Below are 22,842 nucleotides of genomic sequence, written 5' to 3'. Positions count from 1 at the left end.
TCAATTTCTAATCTATCCAGTAGCTGGATTAAGTTCAAACCCCTCTCTTTGGAATTTAAAGCCTTTTATAATTAGGCTCCAACCTACCTTTCTAATCTATTACATATTTTTCCACTTTACACAATCTATGATCCAACCAAACTGGCTTTCTTGTTCCTAACACATGAAATTTCATTTCCTGGTTCAGGACTCCTGACCCCTCTTCACACTTGGATATCATTCCCTTTTTATTTCTGCTTCTTATAATTCCTAATTTCCTTCAAAGTACAACTTAAATGCTCCACCCCTTTTACATGAAGCCTTTCCTGATCATTTTGATTTCCCTGAAATTACCTTACATTCACTTAGGATCTATTTTAAGCCTATCTATGAGTATACAGGTAGTTGTCCTCCACCACCCTCCCCACAGAAGTATGATTCTTGAGGACAATGACTTTGCATCCCTAGAACATAGCATTGTACCTGGCACTCAGTAAGTACTAAATACTGTAAATACTTATTGATTGCTCCATTTCTTTATTCCTCTAGCACTCTTCTGCAATAGATTCAAATGAATAGAGTAGAGAAGATGAACGGTGGAACAATCAAAGGTTGCTTGTAAAGGCATAATTAGTCACAGAACAAGGAAACAAAACATTTGAGATTAGAGAGCGGTAAAATGTTGAATTGGGTAAATACAGAGTCAAGAACAGAAAGGAGGAAAATAAAGGCAGGGTGGGGATGATGTCTTGGGAGAGTACCGAAGGGAAGAGAGACTATGAAACAAAAATAAATTTTTGAGGAATGAGATAAATAGAATGACAGGAGGGTATGGTCTGACAGAGATTAAAATTCTTGATTTTGGAAGTAGGCGATGGTGAGATCAAAGGTATAAACCATCCTTGTGTGTGACTGAGGTAGAGTTAAAGTGAAGTCCTAAAAGTTAGAGAGACTGATGAACTGGGTTACTTGGATACTTGAAGTAACATCAATATGCATATATATTGAAGTGTCATAGTATAAATTTAAGGGTTAGGTTGGAGAATAACACTGTGGGATATGTAATGAAGTCCTTGTAAAGGAAGAAAGAATGATTTCAGATCATTAAACTGCCACAGATTCTGAAGAGGGTGATATATCTAGATTAAATGATAGTCAAAAGAGGAGAGGTTGCTGAATGATGATGGCAGTGGGAAGTCAAAAAACAGCAAAAGGGAGCAAAGAGTAAGCCAAACTGTCATTCTCCTGGGCTAGTATGTCAGGTGCATGACTGGTAATACTGGTACTACACATCCAGTACTGAAAATGATGGATAGAGATCATGTTTTCTGAACTGAGATCTCTGCAAAATCATTCTTTATCCATTTGATTTTCATGTTGATTTTTTTTGGGGGGCAGCCTGGGATCTTGAGTGAAGGAGTATTCTGGGGCTTGATGCAATTAACACAACATCAACTCCAAACAGGAACATCTGAAGAATTTCATCATTTATAGAGGATTCTTCTATTTGGACTGTGAAGAATATGTCCTCCAAGAATTAGGATATATACCTGGTAAGCAGATATCTCCTTATAATGCCTTGCCAGATATTTGTAATCAAATTACTGTTGAACAAAATTATATCTGGAGATACTTCTTTTAAGAAATCTTGTTAAGTTTTACACCTTACTGCTAGAGAGCCTTTATGGCTGGGTTTTGCTCTTTTGTCTTCTGAGTAAAATGCCTTTTTTCCTCCTAACCAACAAATAATAAACTCAGTAGAATGTAACATTCTTCACACCATTTGATAAACATTTACTAAGTACCTTCTATGTGCCAGGCACTATGCTAAGCACTGGGGATACAAAGAGGCAAAAGACAGTCTATGGGGAGAGACATCATGCAAACAAATACATACACAGTAAGATACATACATATAGATGTATACACACACACCTGATACATAGGAAATAGTTAACAGATGGAGAGTGCTAGAACTTTAAGAGGATTTGGGCAAGGTTTCCTATGAAAGGTGGGACTTTTGTTGGGATTTAAAGGAAATTAGGGAAGTCAGTAATTTAGGGAGAGCATTCCAGAAAATGCTCAGAGCTGACAGCCAGTTCGCTAGCTGAGTGCCTGAAGATGCAGTCATCTGCAAACGTCTGCCTTTCACCATCTTGTATTTCAAGCAGGGATACCCACAATAAATGTATAGATTATTCACATGAAGATTTTAGAGAAATGAAAAAGTTGGCATATAGGTAGTCAGTTATGGGTGGCCTCTTGATGACTTTCAAACAAAATAATATTGCCAGTCTTCCCTTCAGTAACTGCTCTCCATTTTCAGTTATCTTGAAAACCGATCCTTCAGTGCTCTAAACACTGTGTTGCCTCCAGCATGAATTTCTTCTCTGTGTACATACTTTAGTTTAGACGCCTTCTTTATCTTTAGTGCCATTTGCTTTTCTTCATAAAGTATATCTGAGTTGCTAAGCTCCATTACCACTGATGAAAATTATTTGTTACAGACATGTAAACTTATCTATTCCAATATTGTCTATTTTTCTTCTTCCAATTTCATCTATTAACACTCTCAGGATGATCTGGCTTGGCTGGACAAGCTGTAGCTCTTCCCTGTTTTTGTGAGCTGAAACTGCTTGTAATCTTCCACCATCCTCCTGCATTCTGTTGTGCAAAAGAGCTTGTATTCTAAACCTTCCTTACATGGGACTAATTTGATGCAATCTTATCTGTACACATGGCTCCCTATTTTCTCTTCTCATTTGCTAAGGCAGCCTGTTGAGAGGGTGGTGGCAAAATAGCTGCACAGCTTGCAGAACACAGATGAACTACAGAATCTATTTTTAAAAATTAACATTTGTGTCAAAAATATTATATTCCACTAAACTCCAACCCTACTGTGAACTATTTATAAGAGCTCAATTACAACTGCTTGCTCAGAGAACAGTTGAGAACACATTTAAAAATTAATACTTAGTATTGTACATTAACATTCTGATTAGGCACATATAATACTAATAAACAACATGAGTAACACTTCTGAGACACAACTCTCGGAGAGTCATCTTTAGAAATGATATTTATGTTTTTATATTTCATATAGATCCCTATAGTATTGCCTTTTCTAGCTAAATTCCAGAAATCTAAATAATATACCATAGAATACCATTATATGTACACAGCTGTTACATGGAAAATCTGAATCTCCCTTGTTACAATGAAACACCAGTGAACAGTGACAGCAACCCAAATATAATGGTTCTCATAGAGGCCTTGTCTTTATGACAAATTCTCATGCTTTAATAAGTAAAAAGCATTGCTTTAACCAGTCAACAAGCATTTATTAAACACTTTACCATGTGCCAAGCACAGTGCTAATAAACACTAATAACTTTCATAATATTAATTATAGGATACTAAACATTGAAGCCACAACTTAATGGTCAAAGGAATATTGGTCATTTGAAAATTCATTCTAAGTCAAATGATTTCAGATTCACTAAAAAAAAAAAGCTTCAACTCCTAAGTTTCTTGCTTATAAGGCATCTTGCAAATTTTATGTCTCTAAACTAAGGTTTTCTAGTGTAGGCTAGACTGCAAATTTGGCACTCATCAGCAAATTCAATTTTGAATATGATTATCTGATAGGTTATTCTGATCTCTCAAGCATGCCTAGTCAGTATAGCAGGTAAGGCAAGCACCTTGGCCCCAGGGGCAGCTATGGTCAATAACCCTAAGGAGGGTACCAGGCTTCTTGCCCAGATGAAGCTCCTTTCAGGGAGAGGTAGATCCTCCCATTTTCAGCCTCTGAGATGAGTCTTCATTCACTGTATCACGCTAGGAACGGGGAGAGAAAAAAGGCCCCTTAGTATAATGTGACTGTGGAGGTGAGCTATTACTAGGTGTTTCCTTCTTTTTTTTTCCATTAATGGGGATGGAGGGAGGGTAGCATTTGAGTGTGTGGTCAGGTTGCCGAGCTGCCTGAGGCACAGGCTCTTGCAGTACTCTGGAAGAGCTATTTGTGATGAAATCATGCTTCAGAGTCAACTCCACTACTAGGGGAGGCATGTGTGAGGAGGCTTAGAAGCCTAATTATCAGGAAGCAAAGTAAAGGACCTGATAATTATTATTATCATTACTCTAGTTGTCAGTACTGTTTCTGATTGAAGTTTTTAAAAGTTTTTGGTGCATACAAGATCCCATCTGGTATCTAATTAACAATAAACTTTGTCATACAGAGTAATAGAAACATGTATATCTTCAGTGACAGCAAGCCAGTTTCCCAATGTTCTCAAACAGGAAGATTCTTCCCTTTCCCCTTTTCTAATTTCAGATCTGTTTCACCCCAAAGAGTCTCTGCTTGCATGGATTCAACCATTTTCTCATTGCCAAAATGAGCAAATATTATAGGAGTCAAAGGTGAAGGGGATGTGACCAAACATTAGAATTCAAGTCTAAAAGGTTGAAGGAGATTTTGTTGGGTACATCTGGAGTTAGAATGATGACTAACTAGATGGGTATACAGGGGTAGAGATTATTGGAGAAGCAAGTGAATAATACTAGCCCTCGGGCTCCTTTACAACAGGGGCAATGCCTTATTCATACCTATTTATCCCTTGTTATATAGTATAGCACTTAGCATACAACAGGGTCTAACACATGTGTGGAACTGTTTATTGCTAAATGTACATTTTCCTTTTTTTCCTCCCTAGTGAAGGAGAGGTGGGGTGGAGATAAAACAAATGCTTGCTAATGGAAAAAAAAATTTAACAAAAAGTTAGAAAGAAAATTGGTAAAATATTATTTTAAAAACATATACACAGCCTAACAATGTCTTCCTTAATCTCCTAATAGAAAAGCAGAATTCTCTCTCTCTCTCTCTCTCTCTCTCTCTCTCTCTGTCATGCGGTCCAGCTACAACACACATCTTGACCATAATAACGAACCCCTATTCTAGAAGTTCATGTTAAAGTATTTTCCCCTTTTACTAAGCACATATGTCTTTTAGGAAAAAGGCAAAAGTTCGCATTTTTTTTCTATAGATACCACTGAAACTTGTGATTTATCTGTCTTGGATAGTCTCTCTGCCAGTATACCTTTAATCATTTTCTTCTGCAAGTCCCAAGGGCACACTCTTATCCACAGGCTATGTAGGAGATGAAACTGAAGCCACTGTACAGGTAAAAATGTGTGTGTTTCTCATTTTAGAGAAGCACACCCCAGCACTTTTATTTTTATTCTTCATCTTCTTTAGCATTAGTAGCAATAAAATCCTTCTATCAGAGAGTTTTTGCTCCATGTCTGTTCTAAATTCACCTACATTTAGAGTAAAAATACAGCACGTGCTTGGTATTTCTATTAAAAATAATCCTCTCTTTTTTAGGGGAAGAGGTGATACAAAATATTGAGATGGTTTCAGAAAGAAGTTTCTGGCAACAGCATATTCCTTTAATATAAAAAGTCACCAGTAATCTCCTTTATTTCTTATACTGAATAGTTAATGTATGCCTCAATTATCTCTTACTCTTACTATAATAGTATTGTAATCTCCCTTATTCTGAATTTTCTTCCCTGTAAACTAGTAAAAAAATCTTTCTTTTAATAAAAATGTTCATATTTTCATGAAAAATTATAATCTGGAGAGGCAGCATGATAAAAGGATCAGAGCATTGGCCTTGGAGTCCGAAAACCCCCAGTATTCCTGCCTCTAAAACATAATGGTGATATGATTGGGGCAAATCACTTAACCCTTTCAGGGCTCTAGGCAACTCTCTCAGACTCCAAGTTGGAGAGCAGTTGCAGATCTTCATTGGCATTTCCTACAGCAATGAAAATACATACTTCTGATAAAAAAAAAGTTATAACTCACTTCTCTACATACTGCAGTGTAATGAATATTTCCAAAGCACTTTCCTTACAACAACCTTGTGAGGTAGGCCTTAATGGTATTATTCTTCCTCTTTCATAGATGAGGAAACTGAGGCTTAGAAAAGGAAAGACTTTTAGTGAGGAAATATCAATGCTTTAATATAAACCCAAGCCTCCCAATTTCAATTCTACTGCTATTTCCACTGTACCACATTGTCTCTCAAATTCCACTCTTCAACCCAATTAATTAAAAATAAAGCAAAAGAAATTCATTTGCCTGGTGAATAATTCACAATACTACCACTCATCTGAATATAGAATTTTAAAAAGGCAGTGGACAGAACATTTATTTATTTTTTTGTAAATATCATTTTAGAGGGGATTCTTACATTAAAAGATAGTCCTTAGGGGAAATGTTTATATAAGAATGGGCACACAATCTGGCAGGATTTTCTAGTCCTTATGCGTGCTTTCTCACTCTTCTACATTTGGTTATGCTCAGCAAGGAATATGTTCCCTTCCATCCTCATCTACTCCTTAGAATCTACCTCAAATTTCACCACCTCAATAAAATCTCATCTAATCCAACACTTACTGTTTGTCTGACCCCATGCAAGTCATTTAACTTTGCTGAGCCTCAATTTTTCCAATCTATAAAATGAGAAGGCTGAACTAGACAGCCTCTTAAGTAACTTCTAGTTCTTGATCTATGTGAATTCTATAATCCTCATTTACTAGAAATCATTTTTCCTCCTTGAGCAGAGTGGAAGCTCTATGAGGATATGAATTTCTCTTAGTCATCTAGGTATATTTTTCAGGGCTTAGCACAGTGCTTTGCATGGCTTAGGCACTTATATTATGTATATTTATTGAACTTAATTTCCAGAAACCAAAGTAGTTGTAGCAGAAGTGAGGGGAAGCAGCATTAATGCAGGTGCACTGTTCTGTTCTATCACCAAGCCCAGTGGCTTAGACATAAGAAGTGCTTTAAAATGTTTTCCAAATTAATTGAACTGTCCTTGCTGGGGGTTAGCAGTAGTTCAATGGAAAAGGTACAGGACTTGGAGTCAGAATACCTGAATTGTATTTCCTACTATACGTTTGCTAATGGTATGACCCTCCTCCTTAAAAGTTCACTGTTCAGTTGGAAAAAGAAGGCATACATAGACGAAACGTTAAATAACAATACAAGAGTGAAATAATAATAAAGCACCATAAACATAAAAGATGTCACAAGGCAGTACACAACTAATTCCCAAGTAAAAATAGAGTCATTGACTGCTATGAATTCCCAGAACAGAGAAATTACTTTGGAATAGGGTTATACAGGAAGGGTTTCTGGAGGAAGTAAGATTTGATTTGACCCTAGAGTTTGGGTAGGGTTCAAGGGTAAGGAACCTTCGGCCTCGAGGCCATATGTGGGATATATGCAGAGGAGGGAATAAGATATTTCAGATAGGAGGAAGGGCATGTAGCTGAGAAAGCAGAAAACATGTTTATGACAGCAGTTTGGCTAGAAGAGAGGTTTTCTATACAGAACCAGTTGGACATAATTCTAGACAGACTGGGACTAGACAGTACCTGATCCTGAATACCATTTGAACTTTATTCTGTATACAATGGTTTGTCATTGAATGTCTCTGACTAGGAGAGTCACAAGATGAAAGGGGATTTGAAATGCTGCTTTAATTTCTGGCTTTTCATTTCTGTTCTGTTCACTTTTATCATGCTCTCTGCACACAACCTCACTTCCATTTTATTCTATCCCATTATCTAGTACATCTTAAAAATTCTCTGGCTTCCTTTGCTATGCTGGGTCACATCTCTCCCCAACTTGAAAGAATATTTCCTCTTTCAGATTTCTCTTTAGAATGCACTTCCTTAACTATGATTTTCCTTAAAGAGAGTCAGTGAAATACTGAACACTAACAAAAAAGTCCATGATTAATGTTTCCTTAGTACTTATAACTCATTAATGTGAAAATGAAATTTTGTACATGTTTTTGTGCAGAAGTATGCACATTTTGAAGGATGGATAGAGGATTTAAAAAATATTTGGTTTCATTTTAAAGCATATTTTATTTAGGCAATGGTTCCACTAAGAAAAGAAATAGCTACCTTTTAAATTCTATACTACTGTCATATGTATTTATATCAGAGGCAAGTTCTATTTCTTCTATTTCTATCTATTCCAGTTGTATAGCACAATGCTGCAACATAGTATTACTAAATACAGGTGTGTATTAACAAACACAATGGTGTGCCAATGAATACGATGTTGAGGACTGATAGGTAGCTAGAACATTACCATTGTATACTGCAAGGCAACTAGTAAGAAAAGTCATCAAAATCCACAGGTAATACAAATCACATAACCTTTACCCATTGTCCTCATCAATCATTTTAGAAAAGGCTATTTTTTTGTTTGGTTTTGCTTTTTGGTCCAGACCTCTGATTTCTTCGGGGTAAGGAACTCCCCTCCATCCAAAGATTATTAGCAAATCAGCTACACTTTACAATGCTGCTTGGGAGGTTAAGTGCGTTGCCCATTGTCCCATAGCTAGTATGTGTCAGAAACATGACTTGAACCCAGGCTATCATGACTCTAAGAACATCCTTCCTCTTCTCTAGGCTATCTACTGGAACTGTTAAAAAAGAGAAACAGAATGACGTGAAAGGAGCTAATGATGGATGAACAGGCAAAAAATCAGATATTCGAAGAATCCAGACTCCTGGATATTCTCAACATTCCTCAATAATCAAATCACTAAAATTCATGTACAAACAAATTGTTTTTAAAAATAAATCTATGCAATTATAAACATGAGTTTAGAATTTGTCATTTCATAAGGTTTAGCTCAGGGGTGGGGAAACTGTGGCCTTGAGGAAACATGTGGCCTTCTAGGTCCTTGGGTGCCGCCTTTTGACTAAGTCCAAGTTTTACAGTACAAATCCTTTTGTTAAGGGGATTTGTTCTGTGAAGTTTGAATTCAGTCAAAGGGCTACATGTGAGGACCTAGAGGGCCACATGTGGCCTTGAGGCTGCATGTTTACAACCCCTGGCTTAGATTTTCAATTCCCATATTCAAGGGGATAATAACTTCCTCTTGGGTCCTTTAATTTCACCTAATGGTATTTTGCCATATGCTGAATATTCTCATTTCAAACATCTGGAATTTGACATATTTCCCCATTCATTTATCCCTTTTCATAACTAAGTAAAACTATATACCTTATTCACCAATCCCCAATTGATTAAGTTGAATTTTATTTCCAAGTTCAAGTAGAACCCTAAGTATTTATGTGGAGACATGCCCTCATCAGGATGCCTTCAGGCCAGCATCTGAGACACCATCCCTACTATGCTTGCCTCTCATAGCCACGAGCAGTCATATCTATCTTACTCGGCAGTTAGGGCTATTTAAAGGGACAACTTTGCTATTCCCTCTGGCTTTTCTGCTCTCATTTCTTATTTTTTAAGAGTCACTGAATTGGAAGAGGCCTTAGAGGCAATGTAATCCAACCTCTATCAGAGCAGGAATCCTTTCCACAAAATCCTTGACAAAACAGGGTATTTTGTTTGAAATCCAACTTCACTGTCAAACAGGACGGCCTGTTTGAAGACCTCCAGTTAATAGCAGCCTGTTACACTTTTGAATAGCTATAACTGTAAATAAGATGCTGGTTCTTGCTGAATTTATTTTTGCGGGATGAGGGTGGTAAGTGAGTCAACTTTTTGCTTCATTGCAACTTTGTCCTAGCTCTACTTTTTGGGATCAAGTCAACTCCAATACTTCTTTTGACTCTTCTTTCTGCAGGCTAAATATTACTAGTTCATTTCACCCCATCCTGGAGTTTGAGTCCCCATTCCATTATCACAAGCGGCAGAACTGAATTACTGCCTCCTATATTATAAGCTCCAAGAGTACAGAGATTGTGTCATATCAAATTTCTATCTTTCTCAGAGCCTAACACGATGCTCTATACATAAAATGCGCTTAATAAGTTTTCTTCCGAATAATTTTGTGAACGAAAGATAGCTTATAGTAAATTCTCGAAGAATGTGGTTCCCCCCCACACACCTGAATTAGAAGGAAATAATATTTTCCTCATGGAAGACACAGTTCTATTTCTCGACTGAAAGCTAGCTGGTTACAGTATGATCTGCTTAATTTGAATACAATGATCTCCTTAGCAAGGAGAAATTTGCAACTCATAATATGCGAATAGCATGGAATTATTAGCAATTTCTGTTTATATATAAAAAATTTTTTAAAGGAAATAGCATTGCTTTCAGAAGAAATCATTCTTTTTGCTATCTTTTAAATACAAAAACATTAACTGTGAGCTCCTAGAGCTGTGAATGGTTTTTTGCCTTTCTTTTTATTCTCAGCACTTAGTACACATCTGGCACATAGTAAATGCTTAATAAATGCTGGTTGAGTATGACAGTCGTTTTACTACCCTGGTAATACGATTTTAAAATACTTACCCTTTCCAGCGTGAATGTCCTAACCACATATTCAGCAAGTGGCTCCATTTCTACACAAGTTACTTTGAAGTCACCATAAACTTCAGTATCATCTGGCCAATACTTATAACACTTAACCTAAATGGCAAATTGAGATAACATGTTAAAGAATGTAAAAGTGAAGACATGAAGGTACATCAAATGGGATGCTTGAATATATTCAGGATCTAATGATGTGAAGTTCCATTTCTGATCAAGTTTCAATCAAAGATGACTAATTAGAAGCCTACAAGTCATGTGAAATCAGTGTCATCATCACAACATCAATGAGATTTATGATGCCAGTTGCATACAAGACTGGCAGACTTGGCAAAGCAAATGGATGACATTCGACTATTGAAATACATTCTATGAAGTGCTCAGAGGTCAAAGAGAAATGTCTTAACTACTGGGTTTTTAATTTGAAATATTGATTTTAAGAGCACTGCCTAGTATTTATAGAACATAATAGAAAAACTTTCTATAATAAATAGCTTTTCTGTTTTTATTTTTAAACAAAATGTCAACTGATATAATACGGATCTAGTATATATCCCCACTTCTCATGTTCTATTTCAAAATTTTTCAATGACTTCTATGTTGAAAAACCCAATGACTACCTTCTATTCTTCATCTACTTCAGCTTCTCAGGAGCATTGAACACTAACCATGCCCTGCTTGCTTCCTCACAGCGTTAGAGATAGCACATTCTTCTATTTCACCTCCACCTCTTTCTCTGCTCCTTTTCACTCTTCTTTGATGGCTTTCCTACCTCTCCCCCACTTCCAAAGCTGAGTGTGCCCCAAGCATCTATATTCTATCCTTTTCTCCTTTCCCTGTTCATTCTCTTACTTAACTATCTTATTGATTTCTGTGCTCCAACTATTACATCTAAACATATAACTTTCAGATAGATATTTCCAGATCTACATTTCCAAATTGGAGGTCCCTCTGAAACCTCACACCCAAAAGAGCTAAAACAATACTTATCTTTGTTTCTAAACTTGCCTCTGACAACAGTTTATGATTATAGTATCATCATTACCCCAATCACTAATATTTGAAATCTTATCTTTGATTTATCTCTCTTCCTCACTTTTCTTATGTAAATTCTACCTCACCAACATCTCTTTCAATGATTTTTGTTCTAGCTACTAACACTATACCTATAAAGGACAAGAAACAAGCACATGAAATGTTACAATAGCCTCCTATGACCTACAGGCCATCCTTCTTGTAGGCTACCCTGTCACCTCTGCAAACCATCCTTCATACCAGACTAACTTCATTAGGCAATTCTACAGATCTGCAATGTCACTCCTCTGTTCAAAATCTTTTAATGGCTCCCACTTGCCTTTTGAGTAAAATCTGAACAACTATTCCTAGCATTTAAGGTTCTCTACCATCTACCATTCCAGCCCTATTTAACACAAATCTACTCCATACAACTAATGACTGTTCAAACTTATCATCCCTTGTACGTGTGCTTCCTGTCCCTCTGCCTTTACTTATATGGTTCCACGTCCTCTCCTACACTCTCTGCCTGTTAAAATACTGTAAAGTCCAAGTAAAAGGTGACTGGCTACATGAAATCTTTCTCCCTTTGGTCATCACAAAGTACTTGGTTTTGCTTCTTTTTATGCTTTCATATATTATTTTATATGTTACTTATAGCATACCCTCTACTAAGCTATAAGCACAATATGCTACACATTAGGTTAAATATATATTGAACTGAATTGCTGGGCAATTAAAAACAAAACAAAACAAAACAAATTTCTTACTCGGCCAACTTCAACTAAATTTGTAACCATTACAATGCAGGCTGATTGCTCCTGCCAGATCATCCTCCAGAAATCATAAACTGTCTCATGGACTGGACCTACAAAAGAAAGCAATCAGTTAACCAAAAAGCATTTATTAAGCATATGTCAGTCACTATGCTAAGTGTTGGGAATAGGAAGAAAAAGAAGTCCTTACTCTGAGTCTACATCCTAATGGGGGAAAGAGCCTCTGTTACATACATAAATGGTATACATGAGAAACACAGATTTGATGGAAGGTAGAGGAGATGCATTGCACAAGGACCTCAGTGGACTAGGAAAGAATTACTAAAGAAAGTGGTATGTGAGCTGATTGAAGGAAGCCAGGAATTCTAAGAAGCAGAGATTAATAAGAGGGAGAACATTTTAGGAATGAGGGGCAGTCAGTGCAAAGGTCCAAACATGGAAAATGGAGCAACATATGTAAGCAAGCAAATTGACCAGTACAGAGTCCATAGAAGAGAGTAATGTGTTAAAAGCCTGGAAATGTCGGAAGGTACTAGTTGTGAAGAGTTTTAAATACCAAATTGAAAAGTTCATATTTGATAACAAAAGTAATAGGGAGCCATTCATATTTACAGAGTGAGGGTGGGACAACATGGGCACACCTAGGAAAGATGGATTGAAGTAAGGCAGAAAGCTGAATTAAAAGGTTATTGCAAGAGACCAGGCTGTGGAATAATATGCGTATTCAGTCATTTTTGTAGTTAATAAAGAATTCAGATATGGAAAAAGCAGAAAAACACATCAGATACATGTAACAAATTGTCAGGAGATGGCATTTAAGTTCACTTTGCATCAACATTAAACATTAAAAAAAAACCTGCTACAGAACATACTGTATATCTACCAGTCAGTTTTTTACATAGTCATAGATATTGTTTCCTAGGCTACTTTTATTGTTTCTGGATTAGGTCCATGCATTTTCAAATCATCGTGAAAAATGTATACTTTCCACTGACAATGAACAAAACAGCCCATAATGCTAATTGAATAAATGCCCATTATTCACAAACAATGCCCATTTGGGGGCTAATGAAGATGCACTCTTGTTGATGAATATTCACTCCCTGCAAACACATTGTTGTGATGTAGTACACTTAAAACAGTAAAACTTGAATGCTCTTCATCACCGTCGACCTTTCCAACTTTAAAATGATGCACAATTAAACTAAATTACTCCTGGAGATATGTGGAAATACTTAGGATATGACCTCTGACAAAGCAGTAAACATTAGATTAGAGCCACCTGCTTCTATTTTCCATAAGACAGATGTGTGGTTTTTTCCCCCCTTCAGATAGTCAGTGATCAACTTGGAGAGAAAATTTAAACCCCTCCACCCCAGACATTTTTATCCTTTTTGTTGCAATCAAGCAAGATTTCCCTGCCTTCTCCCTTCCTCTCTACCTAGGAATTTAAGTTGTCAAAATTCCCTTATGCCCTTTGTCTGCCTCCAGTCTTGCCTTGTCTAGAAATGGCGAGAAGAAAGTTTAATATCTCATTATAACAATATTGGTCCTGGGCCACTAAAGTTCCCTGCAGACAAACTATGCTTCAAAGAGGCAGTCACCTTATTTGGAATAAGGCTGGCTTCAGTGATTCCTTTTCCACTGACTTTCTTGGCTAAATGCTCTGTTATGCCTGAACACTGAGGACCAAATCATCAATATGGCAAGTTACTCAGCAACCCCTAGCTCTAATAATCTAACACAAGCTTTCACTTATATGTGTTCCACATGGACAGAGGATATAACATTGCAGCTGTACAAATGAATAAAGAGCAGGTGTTGCTCTCTGCGTTAAACTGAAAATCTGGTGCTTTTCTTTAGTATCTTACTGTTTCATTAGAATTAAAGCCATAAGGGTTTTAACTTACCTTGGGTTGCAATGTAGTGGCTTGGCCTTTGGTAGCCCTAAAACAGCAAAACAAAGAGGTTATCATTGTATAATGCTACCAAAACTAAAAGAATGAAGGCATAAGAAGGTATAGAAAACCCCTTATTAAGGTAAAGTTACAAAATGCGAGTGGTGAACTTTTATGGTTCACCTTTCAAACTACAGATATATTTTATCTGAAAAGCAAATATAAACATCTGATTAGAATAACATAAAATAGTCACTGTATGCTATTTTATGTCCCCAATACACTTCATTTCATTTCATTTCATTAAAATAGCCTTTTTATTGTGGACTTTATATTCCATCAAAGAGCTTTATGCCTTCCCATTGGTCTGTGGTCACACATCCAACGATAATGGTGTACAAAGATCTAGGTTCTTATTTTATTAGCCCAAAATACATCACAGTGAATTACAAATGGACAAAGACATATTAGAACCATAAAATAATAATTGAACATTTCAATGTTAGAGCTGGACAATGCATGTGTGCACAAAATTAACATCTTGATACATTTTGAAACAACCATTTTCTAGAAATGTGATCATGATTATACCAACTGTATTTGTGCATGTTTATTAAGCTTACTTTATACAAACACAATTATAAACATGCACACATATGGAAGATTAAAAAAAAAAACCAAACAATCCTCAACCAGAACAAAAACTTTCAGTTTTTTGAATGTGTATACACACATTCTCAGGTAAAACATCTGATTTTTCAAAAAAAACATATTGCAGTGTTGAAAGATAGTTTGTTAACTGTTCTGACATTGGACAAATCCTTGAAGACAAATTCAAAATTCATTTAATCATTACTAAGTGTGGTGGTGGTAAGGTTTGAATTTATTGTGTTTGAAGCACGGAAGTCTGATTAAGGTCTAACATCACAATAGAAAGTATAATTTTTTTATGTCTGGGTGTGCATAGCTCAGTGTAACTGACCAGCTTATGTAAACTGGCAAAGGCCAAGCTTCCACTGAAACTCTTTTGGAAGATCTCTGGTCTCCAAAATTTAATGAATATTAACATAAAATATTTGAGGAGGAAAATCAATATTTTAATTTTTTAAAGCTTTTTGTCCAGAGTGATCTTATCACCATAATTCTGCCTATTGCAGTATGCTTATTTTATTTATAATAAATCAATAAAAAGGAAAATATAATAAATATGTATGGTGATCACTAGAATTCTATAATAAGATGACTGTACAGAGCAGTATTTGGTGCCAAATGGGCTTTCATTTGAGAGGAAATCTAAATTCAAAGTACCAGAAAGCTCTCACTATGACACATCTCACTTATAACACATTCTTATGGGGTAACTGTAAAAAATGGTATTATATATAAGGTTCCAGTACATAAGTTATGACAAAAGATTAACCTGAGATTAAAATGTTTAACAGGGAATTTAAAACAATAAAGGCAAACTGTTAAAATTTTATGATCTCCATTGATTAATTTGGGGTGTTTTTAAAAAAAGAGTTTATTGTGAAGAAAAATCTTTTGTTCACTCATATACCATGATGAAGATTGTGGTTATATTACAATATTGAGTAACACTGGAACACTTTGAAGAAATGCGAATGTGTAATTTACACGTACTATACTTATGAAATTCAACCTTATTATTATTTAGCAATAGGTAGTAATAACTGCAAAAAGCTAAAGAAATTTCAGTTCAAACAAGTAAATGATTATATTTGACAAAGGAAATATAGACATAATTCTAACTAATGAATTTTTTGAATAGCTCTTTCATGGTTATCAAAATTAGCATGTTCATGTTCAGCTGTGAGATTTTACTTTCAAATGTATTATATACACATATATATATATATATATATATATATATATGTATGTATATATAGTGTGTAAATTGGGCAAACATATTCATTTCAAAAGATTATCAATTATCCCACATTTTTAAGGCAATTTATTCATGTTTAGAATCCTATCATCTTTACAACCAGATTGCAATAATTCAATTTTCATTTCCTTTCACAATAATTTAGCTACTGAATTTTTTAAAAGGTTATTTACATGTATACTCACTTACAGCTATAATTCTGTAAAATTAAAAGACAATAAGAAAAATCTATGCCACACCTAATTGGTCAGTATGGTTTAAAGACATTTTGAACATATGATTTAAGCTTAACTTAATTATTTGATTGTCACAAATGTTACTTTTTCAAAAACCACCACCACACTCCATAAACAAATTTCCCACCCATTTTATAAAACAGAAAAGAGAATGTGAAACACGAAGTTTCAGTATTAGTATTACACATCATACCATCCAGCTTCTCACATAGAGTTTGGGGACAGGGGTGGAAAAAAAAAAGCTAGAAACAAAAACCACCAAGAAATAAAACTCAAATACTTCATGAAATTGCAAAGGTGAAACATTTTTACCTTTTTTCCCCCACTAGAAATATCTAGGAAGGGGAAGGGAGGGGCTCAACTATCTTTTCTTACACAAGGAACAGAAGTCACAGACAAAAAAGAAAGAACAGACATATACGTATATATACATATTTTATCATATGATATTAATTGGGTGAAGCATGCAGAGATAAACTAGTAATAGGCATTAGTAAGAACTGTAATTAAGAGTAGATAAAGTCAATATTTAAAATAGGGTGCTGTTATTTACATATAGTGGTACTTACATCCCTGTACAGCCATATCTACAGCCCAAACCAAAGTCAGGTGTGAAAGAAAGCACAACAATGTCAGTGAGTACTAGGACGTAGAACAAGGAAAAGTGTACAGTTTGTTCTTTATTTTTAAAAGCTATCAATCAATTTATAGATAGAACATGCAAAAAAAAGATTCATATATAGAAGTCAACAAAGTTGAAATAAGCATAACATGAACACTTACATCGATATAGTTGGCATTAATATAATCAGAAGAAGGATCATCCTCGACAGGCTGCAAAATGACTCTGGAGTGGTCATCTGCAAATTGAAAACAATAAAGTCAAGCTGTTAACATTTTATGATTTCCTAAGACTATATAGACTTAAGGTCATCAATGTGAAATGACAACAGGTAGAGAGGAATCACACACAGGAGTCCTCTATGGAAGTCAGTCTCCTTGATGATAAACTTTTTGATGACTGGAATCATAAGCCTTTGACTGAAGTAGGGTAGTGTAGTGAGAAGCACACTATACTTATGAGTCAAATGACTTGGATCTATCACCCTTGTCTTTTCTCCTGGACAATAAGGGAAATAGTAGTCTACTCTCTTATGGAGTTGTTGTAAGGATTAAATGAGATAAAATATGTAAAATATTTTGTCAAGTGTAAAATGCCATATAAATATGAACTGTTATTTTGTGGTGTGTCCCAAAAGTCTTAGTGCCATTTTAAACTGTTACAGCTTTACAGCTTAACAGCTTAAAATGGCACTAAGACCTTTGGGACACCCTGTATATAGTAATTACCGGTTAGGCAGCTAAGCGGTGTAGCAGATAAAGTGTTGTAACTGCAGTCAAGAACACTAGAGTTTGAATTCTGCCTCAGACATTTACTAGCTAGTTATGTGATCCCAGAGAAGTTATTTAACCCTTCTCAATCCATTTCCTTATCTGTAAATGGGAATAATATCACCAACCTCACAAAGTGATGTGAGGATCAAATCTGATTACATAAAGTGCTTTGTAATTGTAAAGCTCGATATAAATATTGGCTATGATTGTCATTATGAGAACTCTGTGAACGTGTACATAGATTTTACTGATTTACACTCTTTCATTCTTCATCAGCTACTTTTCAAACTTGCCTAGGGGGTAGCCAGGTGACTGGGTAGACAGAACGCTGGGCCTGGAGTCAGGAAGACCTGTGTTCAAATCCTGTCTCAGACATTCACTAGTTGTGTGACCTTGGGGAAAATCACTTAATCTCTGCCTTAATCCATTGGAGAAGGAAATGGTAAACCCCTCCAGCATCTTTGCCAAGAAAACCCCACCTGGGGTCATGGTCAGATATGAGTGAATGACTTAACAACAACAACAAATTTACCAAACTATGATGTAATCTAATATAAGGTCTATTTTTAACCTGAAATGAGGGAGAAAGGATGAGATACCAGGATGCCTACATTAATGTCAATTTTCTGGGTATAGTAAATGGGACCTGTTATGTCATGACTTTTTTTTTTAAGGTTTAGATGCAGTTAGCATCTAGCAAGTCATTGCATTCATAAAACTGTAGTTGCATCAATCCCCATGTGGCTACCATAGACACTTGCACAAATCTGAACATGTGCTCTTCATCGCAAATAAGCAACAGATCTGAAGAGAGAACTTCTAATTCTGGCTTACAATGCAACATAACTGTTATAAAAGCATAAAATTCTGAAGCTTCTTTTAGCAATATGCTTTAAATTGTTTTTAAATGAGAATAGGGTGCTCTAGGTTAATTAACACCTGTGTAGCATCTTCACCTCAGCTACCTTTCTCACTTCCTCTATGGTTTCATTTGATAATCACTGTATTCTTCCCACATTTAAAACAAAGATACTGAAACTAAATTCAAGGCCTGAGATAAGAGAAAGTCCCTGATACTAATCACCATTGAACAATTAAGAGTTCAGACACATAGGCTCCAAGGAGATTGCTAAAGGCACGTGAGGAGTATAATACCCCCACCTTGAATATGTTCACTGTGCAATACTATAATTTATGTAATCTATGAGTGATTTTTATCACCCTAACATTCTCAGTTGTTTAATAACACCTCCATGCATTTATGGGCAAACATGAAATCAAACAGCAGGTTGTCTCCACTGGGTAAGGAATCTGAGCAGATTTAATTAATGAGGATGATGACAGTCATGGAGACAAGGCCAATAGCTAATGTTGTTTGGAATTAAATGGCTGACTTTCTAAACAGATGTGCTACCTTCTAGGATTCTGTTAAACCACACACAGAGGAAAGGTAATTAACAAAATCTGAGCGCCACATGAGATACATGTTCAGTGAAAATGGCACAGAAACTTACATGCTATGATGTTTCCATATCGGTTCTTTGTTCTATTTTGATCTTTTTTAGCCACATCCCAAGATGCTGACTGTCCCTCAAAGAAACTCTGGGGAAAAAACAACAACAACAACAACAACAGAACAAAACACAGTCAGGAACCAATCCCACTCCCTAAATTAAGATCATACTATATTAGTTAAGATCATACTGTAATATCACATATCATTTCCTGTATATTAACAAGCAAAACTGATATAAAAAATGACTGAAAAATAGTAAATAGCTTTAAGTGCTCAGGCCTTGACTCCTACCTCTGGTAATAAAGATGGTAATCTTTATGTGGATAAGCTATAAAGAACTGTAGTAATAAGAAACAACTACTCAATTGAAATTTCATGATAGAGAAGGAAAGAAAGAACTATACAAAGACTATATGGAAGAAAACCATATGAGTTCTAAAAGTTACCGAAAGAGAAAAAAACACCAGAAGCTCTTAAAATAGCTACTAGATCAATACATTTCTTATAAGCTTCATAACTAAATACTTGGAAAAAATAAAATTTTAGACCTTTCCATTTAATTATAAGAATCAACAATAAGTCAAATATCACAAGTTTTTTATACACACACACACACACACACTTGAGTCTGTATAAACACACACCTCCCCACACAAAAAAATCTTTGAAGCTTATGAAAAGGGGAGATCTCTACTATAAATAATAAAAATATCAATAACAACAATAAAAATAATAGCTAGCACTTATGTAATGTCTACTATGTGCCAGATACTGTGCTAAGCACCTTACAAATATTATTTTATTTGAGCCACACAACAATCCTGGGAGGTAGCTGTTATTACAGCTGAGCAAACTGAGGCAAACAGAAAAGATGATTTGCCCTAGTTCACAGAGCTAGTAAATGTCTGGGGTTACATCTGAACTCAGGTCTTCCTGACTTTAGGCCCCGGGGCTATAGCCAGCACTGTGCTACCTGGTTGTTTTCTAATAAAAGGCGTACATATGAGCTTAAGAAAAATGTCCCCATTATCAGGTATTTTGGAACTGGAAAGTTTGTAGATTAGTTTATTTTCCACATGCAGCAATTTAAAATGTGTATAGGTTTTCTACTTGCAGGGAAAGCTAAGCTTCATGTAACACAGGAAATGGGGTCTTTGAGGTCAGGTATACACAGGAATCTGTATAAAATGAGCATGAGATATTTCTGGAGAGGCAGTTCATCTCTGTACAGTTAGTTGGTTACCGTAACTGATTCCTTCTAGCAGTATGAAACTGCCAACTGAAATACTTTAAAACAAAGACTTAGGTACCTAAGAAATCGGCACATAAATTGGACATTTTTTGGGTTGGTTTTTTTTTTTTGGTCTTGACAAAGTGGGCCGTATTCAGAACTTTTTTTTAAATATGCAGGAATTTTTTCCTCTTTCTTCTTAATTGGGTACTTCTTAGACAACTAAAGAGTGACAAGGAAGACTTTTTCCAGCTCACCATATGGAGACAATTTGGCTCTATCATTGAAATTATTCCTTAAGTATCTGAAGTCTTAATATTTTACTTAAGATGGGAAGATTCCTATATGGGATAGAGGGGTAAGAATCTCTCACAGCCCATTTGTTGTTTCTTAACTGTTTTTTTGCTAGGCCTACACATTCTTGTTTTTTCATGTTAGGAAAGAAAGAGATGATAAAGTAGAATTTGGAATCAAAATGCATGGGTTTGAATCTTAGGTCCTTTTCTTTAAAGCTTCAATTTCCTTACTTGCCAAATGAGCTATAATAATACCAGACCTGCCATGTAGCTTTGTCAAAAAATCAAATAGATTTTAAAGTATTTTTGTCAATTGTGATCTTCACTTCAAATAATGACAGTAACAATAATAATGATTTGGTTATGGACAATAAAGTAGCCATTGTAAATAGTTTACTTGGGACAGCCTGTTGCACTGAAAAAAACAGAGGCCCTGGAGTGAGTAGAGACATGGCTTTGAATTTCAGCTCTGACATTTACTACTTATGGGATTCTGAGTAAGTCACTTGATTTCTCTGGGTCTCAGTCTCCTCTTTTCTAAATGGGGATAATCATGTTTCTGTTGCCCATTTCACAGACATGTTGTGAGGGAAAAGTTTTAAAACCCTAGGAATATGACAAATGTGAGTTATTATTAGTATTAATTCAACCAGCTTATTTGGTCTCCTCAGACAAAGGGTGAAGAAAAATTAACCCATTTGTAAGTCACTGAGTCTGCAAGCATTTATTCAGTGCTTATTATGTATCAGGTATTGCAGATCAAAAAAAAAGAAAAGCAAAAATTGGTTCTACCCTCAAGGAACTCACATTTCATTTTTTTTTTTGGTTTGTTTGTTTTTTGTGGGTTTTTTGGGCAATTTGGATTAAGTGACTTGCCTAGGGTCACACAGCTAGTAAGTGTCAAGTGTTTGGTCTGAGGCCAGATTTGAACTCAGGTCTTCCTGACTTCAGGGCTGGGGCTATATCCACTGGGCCACCTGGCTGCCCCAAGGAACTCACATTTCAATGGGTAAGACAGCAGGCAAACAACTCTGTCCCTCCAAGATATATATGACGTAAATGGGAAGGAATCTCAGGGCAAAGGCACTAGTATCAAGGAGGACTGGGAAAAAACGCTTCTTGTAGAAGGTTAGATTTTACTTTGAGACTTGATGCTCTATCATTAATAAGGTTTATCACTAAGAGATGTCACAGAAGGGATTACTGTTCAGGGATGGGCTACATTAGATAGACTTTGATGCATCTTTCACCGCTTCTGTGTTCAAAGGTATCAACTTCTTTTCCCAGATGGGTATTTTGAAACTATAATGGCAAGCAGGACCCAAAGACCCAAATTGGAGTCCAAGTCACTCAAGTAATTTTAGTAATTAGTATTATTTTTAATATTTCACCGATTTCAGATGTCCACATTGCTTTAGATCCATGAGCAATCTGCTTCAGCCTTCAGTGCCTATTTCAGCATTTTTGGGGGGGGGGCAGGGACAATGTGTCTTTCTTTGCATTCCTAGTAGTTGGAATAGTGCCTGGCACATAGTGGTAGGTGCTTAATAAAATATTTATTGACTTGATTTGTTAATAATATTAATATTTTAATCTTACCTGTGGTATATAGCACACCCCTATCCTGGCTTCCTTTGCCATATTCTCCATTGCTAACTCATCAGCCTGCATGTGCTAAAAATAATAATGATGATGATGATGATAACTTTAAAATTTACTCTTAGGTTTTTACCTCATATTCCTCTTTGAATCCATAGCTGTCTGATGTCTTCATGAGATTAATATGCTGTAATAAGTCTGCCACCCTGATAGCTGGGTGCAACTGTCCAGTCTGGTATGGTGACTCGGTCCCCTCACAAAGGTAGCGAGGTACATCAAGTAGACGACTGGACTCTGCTGGAGCACTGTGGTTCTCATCTAGCATTTTCACAATGCAGATAATTTAAAAAGAAAACATAATTTAGCAAATATTAAAAAGTGTGAATCCTGGACCCTTTAGATCCCATAAGGAAATAAGTATTAAATAACAGAGGAGTTGGGTATTAGCTCCACAAAGACAAAACTGCAGGCCTTTTCTTTAGCTCTAGGTGTGAAGCTAAAGTGTATTAACGTAGGAATCAGTAAGGTATCAGTACTGTCAAGTACAAGAGGACATTGGATCTACTGAAAAATTATGAAAATTAGATTTGCCTAAGTTCTTACTCATTTTTCCTCTTC

General features: G+C 35.8%; 1 protein-coding gene across 8 annotated transcripts in view; it reads right to left on the bottom strand.

Moving 5' to 3' along the window:
* PTPRK (protein tyrosine phosphatase receptor type K) overlaps window positions 1-22,842 on the bottom strand; it is a 745,494-nt gene that overhangs the window by 29,412 nt on the left and 693,240 nt on the right. For 5 of the 8 annotated variants that reach the window (XM_078155151.1, XM_020987018.2, XM_020987017.2 and 2 more), the window contains 7 exons: window positions 22,358-22,542; window positions 19,097-19,184; window positions 16,971-17,047; window positions 16,757-16,774; window positions 14,058-14,094; window positions 12,142-12,239; window positions 10,340-10,456 (listed from right to left, as the gene is read on the bottom strand). In XM_078155151.1, coding sequence (XP_078011277.1) covers window positions 10,340-10,456; window positions 12,142-12,239; window positions 14,058-14,094; window positions 16,757-16,774; window positions 16,971-17,047; window positions 19,097-19,184; window positions 22,358-22,542 — 620 coding nt within the window. The remainder of the gene's footprint in view (window positions 1-10,339; window positions 10,457-12,141; window positions 12,240-14,057; window positions 14,095-16,756; window positions 16,775-16,970; window positions 17,048-19,096; window positions 19,185-22,357; window positions 22,543-22,842) is intronic. The other 3 variants (XM_078155154.1, XM_020987020.2, XM_020987021.2) reach the window with 1 other exon arrangement.

This window comes from Phascolarctos cinereus, unplaced genomic scaffold, assembly GCF_003287225.1.
Source record: "Phascolarctos cinereus isolate Bilbo 61053 unplaced genomic scaffold, phaCin_HiC Scaffold_5;HRSCAF=322, whole genome shotgun sequence".
Taxonomy (NCBI): Eukaryota; Metazoa; Chordata; class Mammalia; order Diprotodontia; family Phascolarctidae; genus Phascolarctos; species Phascolarctos cinereus.
Note: the sequence above shows the minus strand (reverse complement) of the source record. Positions and strands in the feature narration are given on the sequence as shown.